Genomic DNA, 15,033 nt, shown 5'->3' on the forward strand with positions numbered 1-15,033 from the left:
CAATTCTGTGCTGTAATAAATGTAGCCGAGCGTCAGTATTGGATATGTAATGTATGTACACAGTGACTCCACCAGCAGAATAGTGAGCGCAGCTCTGGAGTATAATACAGGATGTAACTCAGGATCAGTAATGTAATGTATGTACACAGTGACTGCACCAGCAGAATAGTGAGTGCAGCTCTGGAGTATAATACAGGATGTAACTCAGGATCAGTACAGGATCAGTAATGTAATGTATGTACACAGTGACTGCACCAGCAGAATAGTGAGTGCAGCTCTGGAGTATAATACAGGAGGTAACTCAGGATCAGTAAAGGATAAGTAATGTAATGTTTGTACACAGTGACTGCACCAGCAGAATAGTAAGTGCAGCTCTGGAGTATAATACAGGAGGTAACTCAGGATCAGTACAGGATCAGTAATGTAATGTATGTACAGTGACTGCACCAGCAGAATAGTGAGTGCAGCTCTGGAGTATAATACAGGATGTAACTCAGGATCAGTAATGTAATGTATATACACAGTGACTGCACCAGCAGAATAGTGAGTGCCGCTCTGGAGTATAATACAGGATGTAACTCAGGATCAGTACAGAATAAGTAATGTAATGTATGTACACAGTGACTGCACCAGCAGAATAGTGAGTGCTGCTCTGGAGTATAATACAGGATGTAACTCAGGATCAGTACAGGATAAGTAATGTAATGTATGTACACAGTGACTGCACCAGCAGAATAGTAAGTGCAGCTCTGGAGTATAATACAGGAGGTAACTCAGGATCAGTACAGGATCAGTAATGGAATGTATGTACAGTGACTGCACCAGCAGAATAGTGAGTGCAGCTCTGGAGTATAATACAGGATGTAACTCAGGATCAGTAATGTAATGTATATACACAGTGACTGCACCAGCAGAATAGTGAGTGCCGCTCTGGAGTATAATACAGGATGCAACTCAGGATTAGTACAGAATAAGTAATGTAATGTATGTACACAGTGACTGCACCAGCATAATAGTGAGTGCAGCTCTGGAGTATAATACAGCAGGTAACTCACGATCAGTGCAGGATCAGTAATATAATGTATGTACACAGTGACTCCACCAGCGGAATAGTGAGTGCAGCTCTGGAGTATAATACAGGATGTAACTCAGGATCAGTACAGGATCAGTAATGTAATGTATGTACACAGTGACTGCACCAGCAGAATAGTAAGTGCAGCTCTAGAGTATAATACAGGAGGTAACTCAGGATCAGTACAGGATCAGTAATGTAATGTATGTACAGTGACCGCACCAGCAGAATAGTGAGTGCAGCTCTGGAGTATAATACAGGATGTAACTCAGGATCAATAATGTAATGTATATACACAGTGACTGCACCAGCAGAATAGTGAGTGCAGCTCTGGAGTATAATACAGGATGTAACTCAGGATCAGTACAGGATCAGTAATGTAATGTATGTACAGTGACTGCACCAGCAGAATAGTGAGTGCAGCTCTGGAGTATAATACAGGATGTAACTCAGGATCAGTAATGTAATTTATGTGCACAGTGACTGCACCAGCAGAATAGTGAGTGCAGCTCTGGAGTATAATACAGGATGTAACTCAGGATCAGTACAGGATCAGTAATGTAATGTATGTACAGTGTCTGCACCAGCAGAACAGTGAGTGCCGCTCGGGAGTATAATACAGGATGTAACTCAGGATCAGTAATGTAATGTATGTACACAGTGACTGCATCAGCAGAATAGTAAGTGCAGCTCTAGAGTATAATACAGGAGGTAACTCAGAATCAGTACAGGATCAGTAATGTAATGTATGTACAGTGACTGCACCAGCAGAATAGTGAGTGCAGCTCTGGAGTATAATACAGGATGTAACTCAGGATCAGTAATGTAATGTATATACACAGTGACTGCACCAGCAGAATAGTGAGTGCAGCTCTGGAGTATAATACAGGATGTAACTCAGGATCAGTACAGGATCAGTAATGTAATGTATGTACAGTGACAGCACCAGCAAAATAGTGAGTGCAGCTCTGGAGTATAATACAGGATGTAACTCAGGATCAGTAATGTAATGTATATACACAGTAACTGCACCAGCAGAATAATGAGTGCAGCAGCAAGTATTCCATTTCCATACAGCACCACCACAAGTAATATGTTGGGGCCTCCAGAGCAGTGGTTGCTCTTTGTAGTTGTTTCCCCTTTGATGCATAGATGGAGATGCTGAACTAGGAATACTCCTCTATTAACCCAGGATTCCATAAAGCAGTATTTGAAAATTATTTTTGAAACTAACTGGTGCAGGTATACAGGGTGCAGAGGTAGCAACCTCCTCGGGGTACTGACGCCTAAGAGGGTCCTAAAGCCCTTCTGCCAAATAATAGGGTCTCTACATATAATACATATTATTATTATATAATATTACACGTATTTCTTCATATGACAGATTACACGTGGCAGTTGCTGTGCTATATGAGAGAAAATACAAATCAAATTAACTGTGAGATCCAATATGTGACACAGGAGGCAGTGATGAACCTGGAGTTTATGCCTCATCTACACTATGCAAGGTGAGTGTGTATGTGCGGCCCCTTCACTTCAATGGACCACCTGGGACTTCACTTTAAGGCCGCATTCAGATGTCAGTGAATCACATACTTTGAATTTCACTTATTAAAGTCTAAAGACCATGTGTCCGCCAAAAAATCACAGAGACATCACAGAGACATGTCTGTTTTTGATCAGAGTCAAGGATCAATATTGCCCAAACATGTCTATAGGCCAAAAAAAGACAGACAGCAGACGGATATCATCAGTGTTTAATGTTCCATCTGTAATAAAAGTTGCAATGTGTTAATTATTTCATATGTGAATATCACATATGATGCTGATAGTAAAAACTTAACCACTGTGTGAAACTCGGAAGATTTTTTTTACGTACGAGAAAAATGACAAATTTCTGAATGAGGCCTTGATTTTATTATTTAGGCATTGTGTGGCAATAATCATTTTTTGGACACTAATCAGCAGTTCAATTTCCATAATATCACCCTCACATATGGGATTAATTATAATTGGTTAAGTGAAAACGAGCTGACACTTCAACCTCAATTGAAGTAGGTACATCCTGTCGTGAGCAGGCAATTACAGCAGAGATCTCCTGAGAACCAGCCACCAAGTCTAGGATTCATATACTCAGAGGCGAAGAAGTACAGGGGCTTCCTCTATTCAAAGGAATTATCTCAGACACTCTGGAGCTAGTGGTCAGTGATGAACATTGGGGTTTGCATCAATCCGATATTTATGGGAGATATATTTTCAGTGTTGCATTGAAGGAACGAATATAATGCATTCACTCACATCACCGTAAGGCCGGCTTCATGCCTCCAACTTAATATCGGTCTGATGGATGATGCTATCCATGCCATGTTTCATCTCTATAGGAAGATAAAATCGCGATAGGAAACCTTAACAACAATAAACTATGACTGGTACAGGAAAGAGAGGACCCTGCCCTTACAGACTTACAGTCTACAGGATAATGGGAAATTGGAGGGTTGCAGTAGCTCTGGTGGTGTTTAGGTGGCAGGGGGTCATTGCAGGCTGTAGCTTTCCTGAAGAAATGGGTTCTCAAGTTCTGTCTGAAAATTCCGAATGTGGCGGATAATCGGACGTGTTAGGGCACAGAATTCCAGAGGATGGGGGACACTCGAGAGAAGTCTTAGAGGCGATTGGGTGAGGAACGTATAAGTGTGGAGGAGAGAAGGAGGTCTTGGAAGGACCGGCGATTACATGTGGAAAGATGTCGGCCACATCTGTATATGAGACTTAACAAACAATAAAGCTGCTGTTCTGCAATGTCGCTATTCGTATACAAGCGGCATTTTTGAGGTTGGATGTATCAGGAACCACAATAAAAGAGTAAGATTGAGAATTTAGTTATTTACTGGAAACAAGTCAAGAATTTACTATATTCAATGACTATTTGTTGGATCATTATATGAAAAGCTCCCGAGGGTCTGATTTTTACATTTTTCTTTTAGTCATTTCTGTTTTTTTTTTTTTGTTGTTTCTGATTGTTTTTGGGCATAATACAGTATGTGCGACACGAGTAGAATAATTTCAATGTGTCGGCCACATGAACACAGAACATTAGAGGTTAGCCAGAAGGAACAGCGTGTATCCTTGCAGGGGATTAAGAAAGATTCAAAACAGAGCGTTGTCCATTTTTACGCTCTCGCCTGTAAACGATTCATATTTAATGTGCCAAGATTCCAGAATTCCAAGAAAACCAGCCCGCAGCAGAAGTACGATGTACTGTTCCATATGTGCTGCTCTCCCTGAGAGCTTCGTTTGCTCTGCGCAGTCTTTTTTTTATTTTATAAAATGTAAAGGGTGTACAAACATTTGCAAACATTTTGCTTAATTGGATGAAAACAAACATAGGTTGCAAAAGTTTGCATGCCCATCCGTTAAGTGATCTACGGGAAGAATAAAGATCTTGAATATTTAGTCAATGTATAATGAAAAGATGAGAAGTTATGTGAATGGAAAGATCTCCACTTGCTGTCAGTGAATGGAAACATGTTAACCTGTACAGACTTACTATGTCCCTGCACTGATACATTGTAACAAACTGTCAGGGCAGGAGAGAGATGTGCGCAGCTGATGTGTTTAGCTCACACAGAGGATTGTCCAGATTGGATGCAATGTCAAATCCTCTCTGCTCTGAGTAGTATTCAGTCTGTTAGGCTTTTTAGTATGCCACTTCCAGGAATGCGTCATGTCGCATACTCTTTTCACATCCAAAGCTGCAAAAAAATCATAAATGATGGCACAACGTTATGGCGTAAGAAACTTCTGTAGTAGCCTAAGTTGTAATTTCCCTTATACATACGAGTTCATGGATACAGTTTGCTCATACTTCTGAATTCCAGCCCATAGAATTTTGCATGCAGCTTTGGATGTGATTGGAGAATCTATATATTTAATCGTCTTATCTCGTCTGTCTGTCTGTCTTTCTGTCTGTCTGTCTTTCTGTCTGTCTATCCAGGAAATCCCGCGTCGCGGGATTTGAGAAAAAGATGGCAGCCGTTAGCGGCTCATCTGCCGGACGGAAGTCAGCGGCGATGCAGCCGGGAAATGAGGCGGCGCGAGGCGCTCATCTCCCAGCCAATAGCAGCAGAAGTATCCCGACCGGCGGCGGCGCCGCTGAACTCCATGCGGCTAGGTTGTCAACGGGGGACCAGGGAGCGGCGCTGCCGTCGGGATACTTCTGCTGCGAGCAGCCGCTCATCTCCTGGCTTCTCGCAGCGGAAGTAGCCGCACAGGCAGCGACGCTCCCTGGTCCTCACCAATACGATTCCGCTCCCCTCCCGGCTTCTCGCGGCGGAAGTAGCCGCTCAGGCAGCGCCGCTCCCCGGTCCTCACCAATACGATTCCGCTCCCCAGTCCTCACCAATACGATTCGCGACCAATCAGTGATCTTGGCGCAAAATTTAAACACCGCTGTGCTGATTGGTCGCGGCCGCTGCCCGCGACCAATCAGCGATCTTGGCGCCACATTTAAACACTGCTGTGCTGATTGGTCGCGGACGCTGCCCGCGACCAATCAGCGATTTGACTGCAAAATTTAAACAGCGGCCGCGACCAATCAGTGATTTTGGCACCACATTAAAACACCGCTGTGCTGATTGGTCGCGGCCGCTGCCCGCGACCAATCAGCGATCTTGGCACCACATTTAAACACTGCTGTGCTGATTGGTCGCGGACGCTGCCCGCGACCAATCAGCAATCTTGCCGACACATTTAAACACTGCTGTGCTGATTGGTCATGGACGCTGCCCGCGACCAATCAGCGATTTGACCGCAAAATTTAAACAGCGGCCGCGACCAATCAGCGATCTTGGCGCCACATTTAAACACTGCTGTGCTGTCCTTAGTAACACGGCTCACTGATTGGTCGCGGCCCCCGGCCACGACCAATCAGCGATATTTGCGCGAGATTTAAAACCCGCTTCTATGATTGGTCGCGGACGCCGCCCGCGAGCAATCACCAATTTTCGCGCCAAATTTAAACACGCTCTCCGGCCAATTACCGCAGGATTTCAAATAAGTACACCACCTTCGGGAGATAGCAGGGCTAACTCCGCCCATGTGGTCATGTGACTCACCAACTGCCCATAACGTACTGATCATGTTTTCTCCGTCACACTGTGCGAGGGACTTCAGTCACACTGCGCGAGGGACTTCTGTCACACTGTGCGAGGGACTTCAGTCACACTGTCTGAGGGACTTCAGTCACACTGTGCGAGGGACTTCAGTCACACTGTGCGAGGGACTTCAGTCACACTGTGCGAGGGACTTCTGTCAGCTTTACTGAATACGTTCTGCCAGTGACAGCGCGCTGAAGAGATACTTCTTTACGCTTCCTGTTTTATAATGGGTCGTAAGCGAAAATACGCCATGGAGGAAGACAGAGAAGCAGCAGAAGCAGCAAGAAAACGACAACGTTGAGAGCAACAGACACCACAACACACTGCCGCCAGACAAGCCCAGGATGCGGAATCTCACAGACAATGTCGGAAACGGGAGACACCGCAACACACTGCCGCCAGACAAGCCCAGGATGCGGAATCTCACCAAAAATGCCGGGAACAGGAGACACCGCAACACACTGCCGCCAGACAAGCCCAGGATGCGGAAGCTCACCAAAAATGCCGGGAACAGGAGACACCGCAACAGACTGCCGCCAGACAAGCCAAGGATGCGGAAGCTCACCAAAAACACCAGGAACAGGAGACACCGCAACACACTGCTGCCAGACAAGCCCAGGATGCGGAATCTCACCAAAAACGCCGGAAAAAGGAGATACCGCAACACACTGCCGCCAGACAAGCCCAGGATGCCGAATCTCACCAAAAACGCCGGGAACAGGAGACACCGCAACACACTGCCGCCAGACAAGCCCAGGATGCGGAACCTCACCAAAAACGCCACGAACAGGAGACACCGCAGCACACTGCCGCCAGACAAGCCCAGGATGCGGAATCTCACCAAAAACGCCGGGAACAGGAGACACCGCAACACACTGCCGCCAGACAAGCCCAGGATGCGGAAGCTCACCAAAAACACCGGGAACAGGAGACACCGCAACACACTGCCGCCAGACAAGCCCAGGATGCGGAAGCTCACCAAAAATGCCGGGAACAGGAGACACCGCAACAGACTGCCGCCAGACAAGCCAAGGATGCGGAAGCTCACCAAAAACACCAGGAACAGGAGACACCGCAACACACTGCTGCCAGACAAGCCCAGGATGCGGAATCTCACCAAAAACGCCGGGAACAGGAGACACCGCAACACACTGCCGCCAGACAAGCCCAGGATGCGGAAGCTCACCAAAAACACCGGGAACAGGAGACACCGCAACACACTGCCGCCAGACAAGCCCAGGATGCGGAAGCTCACCAAAAATGCCGGGAACAGGAGATACCGCAACAGACTGCCGCCAGACAAGCCAAGGATGCGGAAGCTCACCAAAAACACCAGGAACAGGAGACACCGCAACACACTGCTGCCAGACAAGCCCAGGATGCGGAATCTCACCAAAAACGCCGGAAAAAGGAGACACCGCAACACACTGCCACCAGACAAGCCCAGGATGCCGAATCTCACCAAAAACGCCGGGAACAGGAGACACTGCAACACACTGCCGCCAGACAAGCCCAGGATGCGGAATCTCACCAAAAAGCCGGGAACAGGAGACACCGCAACACACTGCCGCCAGACAAGCCCAGGATGCGGAATCTCACCAAAAACGCCGGGAACAGGAGACACCGCAACACACTGCCGCCAGACAAGCCCAGGATGCGGAAGCTCACCAAAAACACCGGGAACAGGAGACACCGCAACACACTGCCGCCAGACAAGCCCAGGATGCGGAAGCTCACCAAAAATGCCGGGAACAGGAGACACCGCAACAGACTGCCGCCAGACAAGCCAAGGATGCGGAAGCTCACCAAAAACACCAGGAACAGGAGACACCGCAACACACTGCTGCCAGACAAGCCCAGGATGCGGAATCTCACCAAAAACGCCGGGAACAGGAGACACCGCAACACACTGCCGCCAGACAAGCCCAGGATGCGGAAGCTCACCAAAAACACCGGGAACAGGAGACACCGCAACACACTGCCGCCAGACAAGCCCAGGATGCGGAAGCTCACCAAAAATGCCGGGAACAGGAGACACCGCAACAGACTGCCGCCAGACAAGCCAAGGATGCGGAAGCTCACCAAAAACACCAGGAACAGGAGACACCGCAACACACTGCTGCCAGACAAGCCCAGGATGCGGAATCTCACCAAAAACGCCGGAAAAAGGAGACACCGCAACACACTGCCACCAGACAAGCCCAGGATGCCGAATCTCACCAAAAACGCCGGGAACAGGAGACACTGCAACACACTGCCGCCAGACAAGCCCAGGATGCGGAATCTCACCAAAAAGCCGGGAACAGGAGACACCGCAACACACTGCCGCCAGACAAGCCCAGGATGCGGAATCTCACCAAAAACGCCGGGAACAGGAGACACCGCAACACACTGCCGCCAGACAAGCCCAGGATGCGGAAGCTCACCAAAAACGCCGGGAACAGGAGACACCGCAACACACTGCCGCCAGACAAGCCCAGGATGCGGAAGCTCACCAAAAACACCGGAAACAGGAGACACCACAACACACTGCCGCCAGACAAGCCCAGGATGCGGAATCACACCAAAAACGCCGGAAAAAGGAGACACCACAACACACTGCCGCCAGACAAGCCCACGATGCGGAATCTCACCAAAAACGCCGGGAACAGGAGACACCGCAACACACTGCCGCCAGACAAGCCAAGGATGCGGAATCTCAACAAAAATGCCGGGAACAGGAGACACCGCAACACACTGCCGCCAGACAAGCCCAGGATGCGGAATCTCACCAAAAACGCCGGGAACAGGAGACACCACAACACACTGCCCGCAGACAAGCCCAGGAAGCGGAAGCTCACAGAAAACTGCGGAAACAGGAGACACCACGACACACTGCCGGCAGACAAGCCCAGGATGCGGAAGCTCACAGAAAATTTCGGGAACAGGAGACACCACAACACACTGCCGGCAGACAAGCCCAGGATGCGGAATCTCACAGAAAATGTCGGGAACAGGAGACACCACAGCACACTGCCGCCAGACAAGCCCAGGATGCAGAATCTCACAGACAACGTCGGGAACAAGAGACACCACAACACACTGGCGCCAGACAAGCCCAGGATGTGGAATCTCATAGACAACGTCGGAAACAGGAGACACCACAACACACTGCCGCCAGACAAGCCCAGGATGCGGAATCTCACAGACAACGTCGGGAACGGGAAACACCGCAGCACACTGCAGCTAGACAGGAACACGATGCGGAATCCCATAGACAATGTCGGCTGAATGAATCTCCAAAATCCAGGACAAACCGAGAACAACACGATCGCCAAATTTATCAAAAACGAATGCTCTACCAACTAAGGCAAACCCAGCAGAACATTCAACAACTTGCACGTTACGTAACAGACAATTAAACTATAATTATTCAACACTACTGTGGGAATATGAATGTAGTTTGTTCTAAATGCGACTCTCTGAATTTCATTGAGGAAAAACCATCTGACAATCAGTTTACTCAATGGTGCCAAAAAGGAAAAGTTATGCTACCAAGACGTCACTACTCAGATCTGTTTGAGCAGTTGATGAAAGGAACGCATGAACACAGTAGAAATTTTATGGAAAATATCAGAAGTATCAACAGTTCTCATGCGTTTGCTTCATTTGGTGCCAACATTGCACCGCCCCCTGGATTCGGACCGTATTGTTTTAAAATTCATGGCCAGATCTACCACCGCACTGGAACACTTCACCCAGAACTAGTACAACCTCCAAAATTTGCACAATTATACATCTTTGATCCAAATGAGGCTACAGAACAAAGGATGAACCTGAAAGAAAATGAAAAGTGTAATGCAGAATTGATGAACCTAATTGCCGTACATTTACAAACAATCAGACCATTTGCTGCCGCATATCGCATGCTAAAAGACGTCGAAGCTGAGGAGGAACAGAGAGCTATACAAAATGGGACAGAAATGCCTTCTATTATCATGGCCATTAAACAAGAACGTCAACAAGATCCCCGATGTTACAACAAACCACGTGTAAGTGAGGTCGCAGTTGTTTTTCAAAACGATGATGGAGAGCTTCCTTTTCAAAGGGATATATTAGTCCATCTTAAGCCAGACAAAAACAACACTTTCGTTCCTAAAACACAACGAATGAGCATTTTGCACAGCAACCTTGATGCTCTTCTGTATCCGCTATTCTTTCCAAGCGGTGATCAAGGGTGGCATGAAAACCTACACCAGCAAGGAACTTCAAGAAGAATTACACAACTACAGTACTACAGTTTTCTTCTGTCTGTCCGAAATTACTTCAATCCTATTTTAAACGGTGGGAAACTGACACAACAGTACTTAGTCGACGCATACGTTAAAATTGAAGCTAATTGGCTCAATTTCATACGAATTAACCAAAAACAACTTAAAGTTGAAGACTACTGCATTCTTCAAGAACATTTGCAAAAACAATCCATTCAAAAAGGAATTCCAATTGGAAAAACAGTCATTCTCCCGTCGTCGTTTGAAGGTAGACCCCGCAACATGCAACAGCGTTATCAAGATGCAATGGCAATAGTAACAAAGTATGGAAGACCTGACATTTTTTTAACAATGACCTGTAATCCTAAATGGCCGGAAATTACCGAAAATCTACAACCCTGGCAGCAAGTTGAAAACAGGCCGGACTTAGTTGCACACGTATTTCGACTAAAACTCAGCAGCCTTTTTAAAGACATCAAAAATTGGCTTTTTGGAACAGTCGTAGCAATGGTACACGTCATAGAGTTTCAGAAACGAGGTCTCCCACATGCGCATATACTAATTATTTTAGACGCGGATTCCAAGTTTCGCTCGGAGGACGAAATTGACAACATAGTGTGGGCTGTAATTCCTAACCAAGAAAAGTATCCTGAATTGTATAATATTGTAATCTGTAATATGGTTCATGGCCCATGCGGTGTAGCAAATCCAAAAAGTCCATGCATGGAAAACAGAAAGTGTACAAAAGGGTTTCCAAAGCAGTTGAAACAGCACACTGTTAAAGATTTGGATGGCTACACATCCTACCGGCGACAACTGATTGATAACATTGTACACAACAAAAAGATTATAAATAACTCATGGATAGTTCCATACAACCCGTACTTATGAAAACGCTACAACTGTCACATCAACGTTGAAATCTGCGCTTCAATAAAAAGTGTTAAATATCTTTTCAAGTACATCTACAAGGGGCATGACAAAGCTAACGTCGAAATACAACAGAAAACAGTCAATCACAATGAATCATCACGTTTTGTTGACTCAAGATATGTCAGTGCTGCAGAAGCTGCTTGGAGAATATTTGCGTTTCCAATGCATTCACAGTCCCATGCCATTATACGTTTAGCTATTCATTTACGAAATCAACAGCAGCTTTATTTCTTTGAAAATGCTCAAGTCGAAGATGTCTCAAAAACTTTAAGCACAACATCAACATTAATGGAATGGTTTTTGCTGAACCAACGTGACGAAAACGCAAGGCAGTATTTGTATCGAGAGATTACAGAGCATTATGTTTGGAATAAAACTTGGAAGCCAAGACAACGAGGACTTAGCAGAATAATTGGACGCATGTATACTGTTAGTGTCAAGGATCAAGAAACATATTGCCTTCGGCTGTTAGTACTGCATGTCAAAGGAGCTAGAAGTTACGAAGATTTGAAAACAGTTAATGGAGTATTGCACCATACATTTAAAGCTGCAGCTTTGGCTTTAGGACTTCTATTGGATGATACTAGGTGAACACTTACTTTAGAAGACGCAGTTATCCTACATATGCCTAAGAAACTTCGTGAATTGTTTGCCTACATTTGTGTCTTTGGACCGCCTACAAATCCGGCTCAACTTTGGACAAATTTCAAAGAACATATAATTGAAGATTACTGCTTACGTCTTCACAACAAAAGTGGAAATTGTCAAAATTGAGAATCTTAAGCCATGCAAGATGTCCAAAATGTCCTACTACTGCATGGAAAAATGTTTTCGGACTTTAATTTGCCACAGCCTGCAAGTCAAGTTCCACAAACTCAAGAGTATGACGAAGCTTATGAATTATTGTTGGCAACAGAGAAGAAAAACTCCTTAAATCAACAACAACGGATTGCATATGACACTATTGTGAGCGCTGTAGAAAACCAAGCCGATCCAACGCCAAAATGTTTCTTTATTGACGGTCCTGGAGGCAGCAGTAAAACATACCTCTATGAAGTTTTAATGCGTCACGTTAGAGGGTTGAGAAAAGTCGTATTGCCAGCGGCTACAACAGGTATTGCAGCAAACCTTTTACGAGGAGTCCGCACTATGCATTCACTCTTTGGGATACCAGTTCCAGTCAATGAAATCTCCGTTTCCCGAATCAAACAAGACACATTTGCAGGAAAAAAGTTAAACAGTGCAAATCTTTTGATACTTGATGAGTGCACCATGGCACCCAAATATGCTTTGAGCTTAATTGACAGACTTCTGCGTGAAGTTATGACTACAAATGTTGCAGAAAAAAATGAAATTTCTTATGGAGGTAAAGTTTTTGTCCTTGGCGGAGATTTTAGGCAATGCCTTCCAGTTGTACCAAATGGAACAAGAACAAATATTATCGAGTCCACCTTAAAAATGTCTGACCTTTGGAAAGAGTTTAATAAACTCCAACTAATTAACAACATGCGATCTTCTAACCCACAGTACAGCAACTGGCTTCTTAAACTTGGTAATGGTGAACTTACCAATGAATATAACCTCGGAGAAGACATTATTGAAATACCAAAAGACATGTTGTGCACTGACTGCATCGTAAGTGATGTTTTTGGACAACGTGTTGAAATTGATGTGAACGACCAAAGCAGTGTTGAGAGGGCCTCTTCCTATGCAATTCTCTGTCCCAAGAACGATGACGTAGCTCTGCTAAATTCCCGTGTGATGGATAGAATGCCTGGAGAGTACAAATTGTACAAAAGTGATGATTCGGTGGATGTAGACAATGAAGATGAATGAGAGCATTATCCAGTTGAATTTTTAAATAGTGTTACGCCATCAGGAATGCCATCCCACAGACTACAACTTAAAGTTGGAGCAATCGTAATGTTGCTGCGGAATCTAAATACAAAAAATGATCTATGTAATGGAACTCGCCTTATTGTTACTGGACTCCATTCGCACATAATTAAATCAAGAGTGATCACTGGATCTGCAAAAGGAGACGAAGTGTTCATTCCACGCATTGATTTATGTCCTTCAGACACCGGTCTTCCATTTAGGCTTCGACGTCGACAGTTTCCAGTAAAACCAGCATTTGCCATGACAATAAACAAGTCACAAGGTCAAACTCTACACCGTGTTGGCATATATTTACCGGAGCCCGTTTTTGATCATGGACAACTCTATGTTGCATTTTCAAGAGTTAAAATGAGATCCAATGTCAAGGTGCAAGTTTTGGATACCCATTTACAAGGAAAGTTGCTTACAGATAGTCCAAAAGTATTCACCAAAAATATTGTGTACAAAAATATTTTAGGTTGATATTGTTAAGAAATATATTCTAGGGTCGTACTTCTTTTGTCCGATGATTTATTTTAAAATATAGTTAGATATTCATGGAATAGTTTATATATTTCGATCATCTGTTTACTAATTTTGTTCAGTTGTATTAAGTTCTATAAGCAATAATATTTAATAATAAAGTATTATTTTACACAGAAAATTCTGTGTATTCATTGTATCATTCTTAAATCTTCATAGCGTCATCTGCAGCATGTGCTACTAAACTGAATGCAGATTTGTGCCTCTCCACGCACTTAGTCCCGGCGTGGAAAGGACTGAATCTACACACAGCAGCAAATCACGGCAGTATCTGAGAGCGCGTGCTGTGCCTCACATCCTACGAGGAGCTGCTGAAAACAGAGCAGACAGCGCTGGAGAAGAGAAAAGGAAACAAGGTGAGTATTAGGGTTTAGTTTTTAAACTGTGCTGTGGAGATGGGGGAATGAGTAGGTCATACAAAACCAGGATAAGGGGGCCATACAAGCTAGGATGAGGAAGCCGTACAATCCAAGATAAGTCAGCCATACAAACCAGGATTAGGGGAATGACGGAGCCATACAAACCACAATTACAGAATGAGGAAGGCATACATACCAGCATATGGAAATTTAACAGTAGGTGCTGCATTTCCCACCCTAGGCTTATCCTCAAGTCAATAAATTGTCCCTTTTTTTTTGGTTGAAAAATTATGGGTCTCGGCTTATACTCGGGTGACCGCGCACAGGCAGCATGTACCCCCGCCTGAAGCTGGCTCTTGCTTCCGCTGGGTGTGACACGATGGAGGATAAGCCCGGCCACAGCCCGTCATTCACTGTGCTACGCGGAACAGCAGACCCCTGGCTGCAGCCGCAAATAGTCGCGATGTAAGCGGAAGCAAGAGCCCGCTGCAGCCGGGAGAATTATTTGCTGGCTGTGCGTCGTCAGTGATGTTGTCACAAGCAGTATTGACAACATGACGTAATGACAAAATTCATTAGGGGCACCGAGGGGATACATTGTGAAGTTAATTTGAAGTAGTGCACAACCCATTTAAACACTGCTTCGCTGCTTAGTCGCGCCCGGTTGGCCGCATACATATTCTAGAATACCCGATGCATTAGAATCGGGCCACCATCTAGTAGAACATAATTTACTTATATTACTCCCAGATCCAGTGATCCAGAGCTGCTCTGCTGTGCTGGGAAACACCAGGACGTTTAGCAGGGATCAGTCAATGCTGCAAATTCTTCACTTTCAGGATTGG

General features: G+C 45.4%; 1 protein-coding gene across 2 annotated transcripts in view; it reads left to right on the forward strand.

The window, feature by feature from the left end:
• LEPR (leptin receptor) overlaps positions 1–15,033 on the forward strand; it is an 80,392-nt gene that overhangs the window by 16,255 nt on the left and 49,104 nt on the right. For both annotated transcript variants that reach the window (XM_073643829.1, XM_073643830.1), the window contains exon 4: positions 2,457–2,580. In XM_073643829.1, the coding sequence (XP_073499930.1) occupies positions 2,457–2,580 (124 nt within the window). The remainder of the gene's footprint in view (positions 1–2,456; positions 2,581–15,033) is intronic.

Source organism: Phyllobates terribilis, unplaced genomic scaffold (assembly GCF_046119375.1).
Source record: "Phyllobates terribilis strain yellow unplaced genomic scaffold, ASM4611937v1 Scaffold_8__6_contigs__length_399053987, whole genome shotgun sequence".
NCBI classification, from domain to species: domain Eukaryota; kingdom Metazoa; phylum Chordata; class Amphibia; order Anura; family Dendrobatidae; genus Phyllobates; species Phyllobates terribilis.